This window comes from Terrapene carolina, unplaced genomic scaffold (genome assembly GCF_002925995.2).
Source record: "Terrapene carolina triunguis isolate 2854851 unplaced genomic scaffold, T_m_triunguis-2.0 Scaffold66, whole genome shotgun sequence".
Classification (NCBI taxonomy): Eukaryota; Metazoa; Chordata; order Testudines; family Emydidae; genus Terrapene; species Terrapene triunguis.
The window spans coordinates 19060688-19073042 of NW_020664417.1; the positions used below are offsets into that span (position 1 = coordinate 19060688).

General features: G+C 37.8%; 1 protein-coding gene across 1 annotated transcript in view; it reads right to left on the reverse strand.

Annotated features, from left to right (window-relative positions):
* SLC10A7 (solute carrier family 10 member 7) overlaps positions 1 to 12355 on the reverse strand; it is a 187813-nt gene that overhangs the window by 24411 nt on the left and 151047 nt on the right. Inside the window, exons 8-10 of the mRNA XM_026647842.2 lie at positions 10406 to 10571; positions 6424 to 6475; positions 5231 to 5304 (exon numbers count right to left, since the gene is read on the reverse strand). Coding sequence (XP_026503627.1) covers positions 5231 to 5304; positions 6424 to 6475; positions 10406 to 10571 — 292 coding nt within the window. The remainder of the gene's footprint in view (positions 1 to 5230; positions 5305 to 6423; positions 6476 to 10405; positions 10572 to 12355) is intronic.

The window sequence follows — 12355 nt, forward strand, 5'->3', positions numbered from 1 at the left end:
TAGTTTGCTCTCACAATACCCATTAGAAGGCCAGGAGATTTCTTACGCAGGCACAGTAAGGAGGATAGAGTGGGGAACGAGAGGGCTATAGTAATAGCCCTTGTGAGATTTCATATCTTTCTAGGAATTCAAAAGCAAAAATGGATTCAACGGGACCCCTATGATTTTAACGATTTTGGTGGAAGTTGGGAGTACACCTTGGTCCAGATACAGCCTCCCGCCATCTGTTCCTTCAAATGCCATCCCCTACCAACAAGAATCATCTCTCTCTTATGCAGGCAGGTCACTTTCACCTAGATCCCTTTTTCAATCAGGTTAGATGAAAAGGAGACATAAAACTAAATATCAGCAGCAAGCGGATGATAATGCAGCCTAAAATGTTGCCTCTTAGTTGTCATATAAATATTGAACAAAAGGGGTTACAAGATGGATCCTCCATAACCTCACACATGAAGGCCTTCAGAGAACATCAGCAATTGCACAGCATTACCCTTTGTGAACTCTATGTGAGAAGTCAATGGAATCACTCATATGCTTAAAATTAGGCACATGCCTTATTACCTTGCTGAATCAGGGCCACAGAGCACAAACTTGAAGTCACTGGGAACAGAGAGCATTCAGCACCATGCAAGAAGTGCTCATTATTCCTGCAGGTTCAACTCCATATTTAGTGGGTCTGCAATGGTTGACTATACAAATTAACGCTGGGCTGAAACTTGGCAATATTTCTGGTTTCACTGTGTTTCTTTTCTCTTATGCAGTAATTAAAAGAAGCCTTATTTTATTACAGCCTGTAATCTGTAATGTGAATCCAATCTTTTGGCCTTTTTATATTTAAAGCAGCTAGATTCTCATTGTCATAAAATAGGCAAATGCAGCAGCACCCTACCTTGTTTTTAAATGGTCTAAACATAGATTGTCCACTCTGCACCGAAGCAATAAAACAGTGTATCCATTTTTATTAAAAAAGAAAACAAAAACAGAAAAAACCTTCAAATGAAATTAAACCACAAACATTTTCAAGTAAAGTTGACCAAAATAAATAAATATACTGCTTCTTCCTCAGAATATTTATATAAACTGAAAAACGTAATTGGGTTTATTTAAGAATCTAAAAAGCCATTGCATTATTGCCATCTAAATGAGAAAATGTACGCTGCATTGAAAACAAAATCCTAATTCCATAAGGGTTTTTTTTAACAATCCTTTGTCAATCATATCTGCTATGCTGACGTTTTGCACCTGTGATAGCCAGAGTAGGTAGCAGCTCTTCATTTTCTGCTGGATAAAATACATATAGGTTGTAGTTATTCAACTATTATGAAGGTTTAAATTAAAAACTGAATTACTGGCGAGTCTGCATTTAAATTTTTTTAAGTGGTGACCTGTAGCTAGTAATTCCCTCTCTATAAAAGATACAATAATCTCCTACACTAGCCAGAGACTATGTACAAGTGCAGGCAACAAAGCCTGCAGTATTGTTTTAGATGAACCATACTGATCGCTCTGTACTTCCTTCAGGCCTCCTCTTTCTTGCTGAACGAACTCCAGGGAATGGCATCATGTCGGGCTTTCCAGATGGATTATGTGAAGCCATAGCTCAATGTCATTTTCAATAGCAAGACTCATAATTAAAGGTCAAATAGTCACTTCATCTGCAATCAATCAATAGAAGAAGTACTAATACTAAGTACTAATCAATCATTGGCAAATGCACTAATAAAAGCCATGAATCAAATGTCTGCATGTGTGTGTACTCACATGTACTGTGTATATATGGGGAGAAGGAGAGAAAGAACAAAGTGTGGGGGAATATGTGAGGATACCACATTTATCTTCACTATTTGTAAGTTTATATCCCTAATTCACTAGTTAAATGAAATAGAAATAAATATGGTTTTGTGTGCCAACATGATGTATACTATTTAGAAACCACTGAAAGGACCATTTATATTAAGAAATATTAATCAGTTTATGATACTGAATGAAAAATATAAGGTACCTAGTCAGTGTAATTCATCCTTATGCCCTGCACCCTGATCTTTGAGGAAAAATAGGTGTGTCAGCTGTTCAGTATATAAAATAAACCCCGGCTTATGGGGACAGCACTTGTCTCAGTGTAGAGTGAGCAATTTTTCATGAATTCAGCATTGGAAGTGGCAGTTGAGCATGCATTGCATGAGAATTAGTTGGTTTCTTAATATGGTGTAGGAGAAATATCTTACAGAAGTCTTCTGGTGTTTCTCCTATTACCACTTCTAAAGCTTTAAAGCTGTCCTCTCTTCCTCCTCTTCTGTTGGTTCCATTCTAAAATCCCCAGGGAATGGACAAGAAGCACCTATCAGAGCTTCAAATGTCAAGATGAGAAAAACCAATTTCAAGCCCCCAAATAAAGCTACTGTTGTAGGAGGTCACTTATATGTTACCAGTTGCTTAATGGCCATGTCTTGAAGGTAAATAAAAACAATCGCCCGGAATGGGCTTAAAACAAGATTGTGAATTGCAGTGCTGCTCTCACATACTGTGGTGTTGGAGACAGAAGTACTCACGTGAGTGCAGTTTTTGTTGCATGCTTTACAGTAAATATTCCTTGTAAAGTGTGATGGAACAACGACATAGAATGGGCATCTTCTACCTATTATGCTCCCACTAAAGTCAAAAGCAAAACTCATTGATTTCATTGGGAGCAAGTGTGGGTTTCTGATTTAAGTAAACAAGGATCTGGTACACTGAACTGTCATTCAAGAACAGTTTATTGTTATACACACATTACCCCTGCAATGCTGCCAGAGACCGGGAGAGGAACTTGGGATAACTTTACAATAAATGTTAATTGCATAGGTTAAAGATTCCTATTTATGCCACTAGCTTTGGGGGCAATTTTCATATTAAAGCTTTGTTAATCCAGATCTTTCTGATAAGCACCATCCACTTATTTATTTACATATCTATGCATTTTTTATGCAGCTCCCTTTGATATGGTATCTGGACACCCAAGCAATAATTAACAGAAACAAAAATGCAGAGGCAATGGATAAGTAGTAATTGGCAACTGATGGACAACAGGCACAGACACTGCCCTCAGACTTGCTAACCATGGGCTCTGGTGAACTGCCAAAAGGACCACTTTCCACAAATGGGGGTGCTCTGTTCAGAATGCCTTGGTTCTGGTTTCTTACAACAAAACTCCAGGAACCATCAGCAAGAGCAACGCAACTGATCTTAACAGCAGAGATGTAACAGAGGGTCAGATGCAATCTCTTAGCTAGCTGGGTGCTAGGCTATTCAGAGCTTTAAACCGTAAGCTAGTGCAAACGCCCAGAGCATGAGAGTGCTCCCAGTTATCTGCCCACTGGGGAGGCCAACTTCAGCAAGAGGCACCAGCTGGAACTTCCAAGTGTTCTTCAAGGGTAACCCCAGTGAAGCAATCTACCCCGAAGCTGACAAAGGCTAACATAACTGTGGCAAAGTTTACACCCAAGAGGAGGGGCTGCACTATTTTGGCCAACCACCCCCACCACCTATCAACTTGCACACCTTTTTGCCTATACTAGCTACAAGTATTAGTAGAGAGGAATTATATGAGTGCTGGAGAAAACAGGTTCCAAAGAGTCCTGAACTTTTAGCTGGCTGCTGTTTTCCCACATCTGTTGTACGTGCACAGAGCACTACAAAATACACGCAAAACCTGACTAACTTAGATGTCTCAGGGAGAGCAGTTACTTTTAATTCAGCAGCTGCTAGGAGCTAGGAACCAGGTAGCTTCAGGGAGAAAATAAAAATATAATAAAAGGGGCTTGAGTCACAAGCTAATGGGGAAAAGGATGGAGAGAAGGAGCACTGACTTCAGTGTATGCAGTGCGTGATTCAGGCAGGGCTATGCTGGAGGGTTTAGCATGAGAACAACTAGTGACAGAGGAACACAGATCCCTCATTTTTTCTGGGTGAAAGCAATCCCCTGGAGGCTTCTCATGTTTAAGCACCCACTGTAGTGATTTTATTTGCACAGAAGTTTTATAAGTGTGTGCAGTCTACACACAAAATCATGTTTTCAATAAAAATTATAAAATAATTGCACATTCTTAGGTAGTTGAAATCAATGCCCTTTGTTCTGTTAGGTCACAGTTGTACCCTAGGTCTGCAGGTAACTTGGGCTAATCACACACGTTATACTGTGCTATACTTATATGAAAGAGGAGTCATACATACTACAGATTGTCTGAAATTGTACTCAGAGCAATGCAAACTGATTTTATTAAAAATTAATTCAAAGTATCCAGGCAGTTTAAAAGAAATCAAAATAAATACTTTCTGTATATAAAAATGTAACTGTACAAATGCTACTCAATGGTAAAGATCATGGTTACCATTCCTTCCAATATATCCAACTCCATTTAATAACTAAAGTTTTATCTTTGATAGTTACAGGCTTGAAAAGGTTGATACTCAATTATATATACTGTACTTTATCAAACAAACATTTTCCAGTTTTGGAAAGAAATGAGAAAACATACAGCTACCAATAGTGCCACTGACTGACCAGCAGAAGAGAGCAGGAACAGGAATGAAGCACTATCATGCCATCTAAACATAACAATTTTAATTATATTTTGTAAGTTTCTATCAGACCATGCTTGTTATCACTAAGTAATTTTAAATGACAAATACTTCAATAATGTTTTTGACTATTGAATTGTAATAAATAAAACACACAGTCCAAAGACACTGCAGACTTCAGATAAATACAATTAAGCTGCTAAAACTACGCAGAAAACAGAACTGTCCTTAGTGATCTATTTTGGAATATGTTAAATGCTTTGTGCACGGCAAATGCTAAGCAGTTTTGAGCAACAATATCCTTCTGGGGTGACGGTGTAGGAATAACTCAGAACATTATGAGTAATGAACCTCAAACTTTATCAATATTGGATTAGGGTATGGGAACATCACAAGTAAAAAATGAAGTAGCTCCCTCTAAAATAAGAGCAGATTAATGGCACTGCAGTACAACTACTGAACTCCCAGTTGAGAAAACCGTGCTGTCTCCTTTTTAATAAACATTTATTTACCCTGTGCAAAAACGTTACCATTAATATACCAATATTAGTACTGTGTCATTCACATACTTGTCACACAAACAACTACTACTTTGATTTAACAACTATTTCCAACAAAGCGAATTACTGTGATTGCACTGAAAAGCTAAACTTGATCTCTTATAATGACTTACCCAGGGTGAGGGATTTGTGTGTGGAACAAAAAATGATAGCCACTGTGTCTGCTGGTGTGAAACCAGAATTATTCCTAGAAAAGAAAGTTTTAATAATCTCTTTTAGCAAAAATCTGCTTAAAACATCTTTGATCAAATGTACCACTTTAAGTACCCATACACATATTCATAACACTTTGATCAGCTCTACTGACAGAAATAATTCTACCCAAAGATGCACAGCAGTGTGGTTTTTTTTTTTTTATTTAAACAGATTTTTTTCTCAGTTATGGCAAACTCTCTAATGGATAAATTCCCACAACCTAAATCCACCCAAGGTTACTTCTATATACATTCTGTATCACATTAGCAGCCAATTCCCCTTTGTAAAAACTGACCAACAGACAGTAAGGAGATATAGGATACATTTCTATCTATTGAGAGAGAAGCTGGGCTTGAGGTTTATAGGATAAAATTAAGGCAGGAAGGTTGGAAAAGTGACCAACAGAGGCATATGATTGCCCAGTAGAGGTCATATGTTCAATCCAAATGGGAAATAGCTTTTCCTGAAACTCCAGATATGTATTTATTATACAGTGTAAGTAGCATCCTACTCAAGGTCCTGTAAAAATGGCATTGTGGGGTTCAACAACTGGGCCAGATCCTTGGTCCAGGAAAGGGCCAACATTACAAAAGGCACTTAAAGATGCCCTAAAGGATCATTTAGGATTCCCCTCTCACAGGGAATACCCTAGTGGCATAAAACTAGCAGAGCTGGCTCTATGCCACGTGCACCCTCCCTCCTAGATAGGGGGTGTTTTAGGCAGGGGGCATAGCCAGAGTATGTTGCACTCTAGCAATCCCCAATCAGCAGAATGGTACCTTAGGGACTGCTTCAGGCAGCAGAACTTAGAGCAAGGACTGTGGCTGCTCTAACTCGCATCTGTGACACCTGGGCAAATCCATTGCTTTCAATAGGAGTAATTGATTGGAACTTGATTAACCATTTGGTAGAAAATGCACAAGAAGGAATAGAATTCAGCTCTTTCTCTCTTAGCTGTGTTGGCTCTGCAATGCTAATGGGGGAGATGCAGCAAAAGCATCAAGTATTAGACTGAAATCACCCGTTTTGGAAGCATGCCCCTAAATGTATGCATAAATAGATATACACACTCTATACTGTACATCTGCTCAAAACATTCTAATCCACTTACCTTGTAGAAAAGAGGAAAGTTAAAAGCATGAAGCTCAGCTGAACAAAAAATACTGAAAGAGAAACAAGTTAAATGTGAGTTTACATGGTAAAAATAAATTTCACATAAACCACTATACTGTGTACATACCTTTTAAACCTGCATAAAGGATGAAAAGATACACATCTGATGCTTAGGGATGGGCCAAAACACTCAGAGAAATTTGATTCAGCCAAATGCGTGGGCTTGTAAAGACTTGCAGAAAGGACAATTATTTTGGAAGGAGCAATGGACATCACCACGTCTGAGGAAGCATTTCTATAGCAAGTGCTATTACTATGGTTATGGCAGCACTTGCAGAAGCACTGCACCTGAATAAGGTACTTCTTGACATTATGTCTCATTGACAGAGAAGTTGACTGGTGAATGCCATGCATCCATTTTCAGAGTACTGCTTTATAGGAGTGATGACATAGTGCAATCTTCTGACATACTTTAGGTGCCAAATATATCTCTGCTTAACAGATTGCAAAAATCATGTGTAAGTGTGAATACTGCAGACACAAACATGCACACACTCTGGTGTATACTGCCCTCTTGATGAAATGCTTGTATTTTCCATAATTGTTAACAGGAGTTATGAGACTCCTATATATATGTTTGCATTCCTATTGGGAAAAAGCCAGTTCCTAGCAGCGCACACGGCCTGAAACTCTCAGCAGTTGTTGAGCATAGCAGAACTTTACAGGTGTGGACATTTTTGAGAGTCTTGAGGGGAACCATCCTCTCAGCTACCTTACCTAATGTCTATGTGCCAAGCATGGAATCTGAGACCACATCCCACCCAAATGCTATATAAGAAATGGGGCATTATGGAAAGGCAACTGACAAGTGGCCTTCCCAGACATTTCAGCATGTGTGTGGGAATCAGGCTGGCTATGTGACATTTAAAGAAACTGAATGATATGTGTGGTCACACAGGCTGATTGAGTGTATCCACCTCAATGTGGGACTGCAGCAACCCCCTGCGGGGAGAATAGGGAAAGTGAAACATAAGACTAGGATTTGCAGAGAACTTTTAGAAGAAGGAGGACGCATTTTACATTTACTAGAAATCTGGTGCAGAGCCCCCTCCCTTGCAAAGCCTGGGTATGTGATGACCATGACGCTAATGTGTCCCATAGTACAAGGTAAGGTAAGGCAACAGTTTGGCCCCAATTTATAACTGGGCAATACTGTTGGTATGACACATTAAACCAAGACCGAAAGAATCTCTTAACTATCAATGAAATTTTCCATTTATTATGAGAATTTCCTGTGCTGGGCACACTAAAATTTTTGCCTCACATTTCATTTGGTATTTTAATTCATAAACTAAGGACTCAATCCATTGTTACTGAATTGTAAATCATTTTTCTTTGGCATAAATGCATTAATTTAACATGCACAGAAAATGCATCCTTTCTGTAATAGCTATATAGAAATAAACACCAATGTTGCTACCAATGCTATGTTGCTACCAATGCATACTTTACTGAGGTGAGAATATTAACATACAAGTTACCTTAAAACAGTAATCTGGAGAATAATAAATATACTTTCCTCTTAAAAATCTCAGGCCAAATTCGCCACTGAAATAACATGGCACATAGCCAATGACTCCAATGAAGTAGTACAGACTTTCCTTATTTTTCAACTTTCTAAATATTTTAGAAATAAAGACATGCTTTATCTTTAGCAAATTATAGATCTATAAGTGTCAAGGCATACATTAATGTCTTTGCTAAGGAATTTTAGTTACGCACATTGGAACTGACTAAATATAGAACAGGCAAAAAAATAAATGAAGTTGGATGATTTTCACAATTTCAAGAAACACAATGTTATTCTGGAAGTTGTTCTTTATCCCGAATGTGGCACAAACAGACCAATCTTTCAGAACACTACTGTAAATGACAAGAAAAGCAATGGAAGCCCCTGGACTGCATGAACAGTCCCAAAAAGCATAGTTTGCAAAGCGGCTTTGCCTGTTTCTCACACCAGTCGTTATACTGTCAGAGTAACATAAGTGTCTTTTATTCAAAGTTTCTCTTTTACTTTCTTTACATTTTAACTGAGAATTTATGTTTTTCCCCTCTATTTGCACAGATTTGTGCATGGAAATTACAAGCACATCATCAGGGGAGAATATTCCTCTTGGCAAGCATACCCTTCATCTGAATTCTTTTTGGTTTTATATTTCCTTCTCAGCAATTTTGAAAAAGCTAACCAGAAGTATACTCTTTTTATTTGTTCTCACCTTACAATGTCAATTCTGCAGTTTACTATCAATTACACAAGCATTTTATCATGTTGCACTGGCAACAAATACTGCAAGTAATATTTTACGTGTTTACAGTGGTTTTCATCTGAAAGTGCTCCACAGATTATCCACCACTGGAAAACAGCCATAGCTGGGTGAACACTGTGGGACAAGGGGTGCAAAACCCAGCCTTACAAAAGTAGTGCCATGAGAGCTATAAAATCTACACAGAATAGACAAGGATTTATCTAAAAATCCCACAGCAAACTCAGCTGTTTTTACCAAATTCAAACATTATTCAATTAAGTGATGAACTTTTTATGAATTGAGTGTTTTAAAACACAAAGACAAGATATGTAATTATTAATTCCTTTATAGGTGTGATTTTTTTCTGTTTACCTAGAACAAGTGAAAAATATTATTTCCTTTTTGTATATCAGGTGACAGACTATCTGAAGAGCATATACAATTTTGCAACCAAGGATGCAAGATGGAATGTAGTAAATGGCAAAACTTCTATTGACTTCAATAGGGAGAGGATTTCACTCACTGTATCAAGGACACCTATATACTAAAAGGCGACTCAGTGGTTTCCTGAAATTCAATAGTTTAATACTAAACAGGATTTGATCTACCGTGCTGGTATCGGGAGATCCAAGTTACACCCCCCTACACTAATATGAGCTGCTGTATCTGTGCGGAGTGAGGTGGGGGTGGGGGAGGGGAGCAGATTATGCCTATTGGGAAGGCAGATGATACTGGGAGTTCTGACAGAGGAGGGCGGCTTTTAAGCTGCATTCAGGACTCCAGAGGAGCCCTGTCAGCAAAGGAATCCTGAGTCAGTGAACTCCTTTGGAGTCTGGGCTACATGCTTTCCCAAGCAGTGCTGCCCACTTTTAGGGTTACACTAGCTGCCTACAGCTCCCCTGGTGGAGTGGGACAGTGAGTACTTTGTGCTCAGGGCAAATTTCCACTCCCAGGGAGCCTCTGCTAAAGAAAGACAATACAGACCTTAGTCTGCATGAACTATTAAAAATTAATAATTAAATAACACGTGGGGAGGTGATAGGGGATTCTGCTGTTTTGGTTCTTAATGATCGTGTAATGTATTTTTAACTGATGGATACCAGGACACTGTTCTCTTAAATATATTATTTAAATCTGATGAATAAATTAAAGGGGATCTAAAATGTACTTTCTAACAAATTACTTCAACCACAGAAAATGTATCATCATGTAAAAAATCCCAATATTTCCAAGATTTATAATACAGTAAGGAAAGTAAAAATCAGCTTTTTATAAGCTATTAACATAATTTTCTGTCAATAATAGCTCCAACTGGAATCTACACTTTCAGTAAGGAGTGCCAAATCAAAACATGAACTGCCCTTTAATAGATACAACTTCAACAGGATGGACACTGATATTTGAAAACTTATTACTTTAGAAAGGAAATGCTACTTTGAGCAATCTCAAGTGTATATAATAACAGGGTTCATACTTTTATTACTTAACATCCTAAAAGTATGCAGCCTCTAGGAATTTTTCTAATCTATCTTGCTTGCAAGACGCATTAAAAATACAAAATCTAGCCCCAAGGCAGTTAAATATATTTCCTTCTTTTTTCTTTCCAGTACACGCTGTTCATTGCACACGAGAGACTAACAAGTGATAAAAGGGATACTTTAAGACAGAACTTACTTATGAACACTATTATAATCAAGCTAAATTTATCAAGGTCAATATTTGGATTGGAGAAAGTGTCACAGAACGTTGTATAGATGATCATCAGGAGCACACAGCTGCTGATAGCACCAAATGGAGGTTTCTTCCTCTCAAGCCAATCCTTGATGCGTCTTCGGACAATCTGTAACACAGAAATCAACAGGTTGCCTCTTTTCAAAGATGCAGGGAGCAAGTTGGGCATCACAAAATGAATCTGACAGCGGAAAGACATAAAGAGAAGAGAATAATTCGGATGACGGCCACAGTGGATTTCAAAGCTTCTCTGCCACACAACTCTTCTTCTGGGGAATTTAACATTTGTAGTGCAACTTCCACTGGGCATCCATAATGAGAGTATATTTTCAAGTACATTCAAATCCATCCTTAATCATGCCAAATGTTCTTTGCTAGCTGTCACTGAGACATGCCCATTAAGCCTCCCCAAAGTTTATCTCCTCTGCTGATACTAATGGATGTATGTAATTATCACAGTCCCCTTTGCATCAACAGACAATTCCAAGTGCAACTTTGGGAATCTTAAAAATCTGACATCTTCAGGAATTTCATGACGGTAGATAATCGAAAGTGATCCATGGAACATTTTAATATTTAAATAGCTAGCGATGCACCAGAAGTTTTTAATTAAATTATAACTCATGCTTGAAAAGCAAAAGTGCATGTGTTGTGGGAGTTTAAATAATTCAAACTCTGAATATCTAGTTTTTGTAAATCTAAAGACAAATGCCATTTGCATGCTTTTAGAATACCAGAATTAACACATGAAAATGAACAAACCTACAGTGCTTAGTGTAACTTTTCTACTTTCAGGAAATTGAATCTGAAATTGTTTTGCAAGATTTTGTTTTAGAGACAAGTTTAAAAGTGAAAGTAACTTAAATTTTAAAATTATGTCAAATTGGACTGAGCATCAGTAGAGACAACATATCTATCTGAGCTCTGCCTGGTGAACTCCTTTTATATTTTGCTTTATTTTATATGGCTTGAAAAACTTTAAAGAATCATACAGCCATGACTTGTGTTAATTTTTCAGCAATCATACTGTATTACCTGATTTCTCATGAGATCTCCCTACAGTCTGTGTTACCATGTTCTTTTAGAAATAATAATGCAAGCTCATGGGGCATTGCAATGATAAGGTGCTAAAAGTATCATGTTACCTCCCTATTGCAATACCATTAATAAACATCACCATTATTGACTTAATACAGAACATTTTAGAGGTATTCAAGATCAAAATCAATGCAGCAGCACAGGTCCTTTTCACAAGCAAGCTGCCAAGGCTGGTGGATCATTCTTAGTTCTGTCAGTCCCTATCACTGCCTTCACAGAGTGCTTAAGATCTCTTAGTAAGGAAAGTCCTATAAAAACGCCCTTTCTAGTGGCTTTGGAAAGTAACTTTGATCAATTACATGTAGGACATAGATTAAGAATTTTGAAAGTGGAGTGTCGGAATGCTGAAGCTAATTAAAGACTGGCACCTCAAGATATTTCTAAAATTTCTGTTGACATAAAAGAGAAGACTTCTGGGAAACCATATGATAAAATGCTCTTAAGACCTACTCACAACTCACAAACTTTGAATTTTATGCCTGTCAGATGTAAAAGAGGGAACACAGCCCAATAAATGGCTATGTTTTGGAGGTGCTGAAGAGGATCTTAATGCTAGGACATACAGAAGTCCTGTTATCAAATCCTTTTAAAGCCACTGTATAGGGATGACCATTCTTCTGAAGCTGATGGACATGAGAAAGAAAATTTTAATGAAACTGTATTGTGTATACATTGTGAAACAGATCAAGTCGAAAGTATCCTAATCTTTCCAGTCCTAGAACCCAATATGCAGAGGCAAGGTCTTTGGCCTTTAACATGAGCCCTTGCAAAAGAAATACAAGTTTCCCTTCCTTT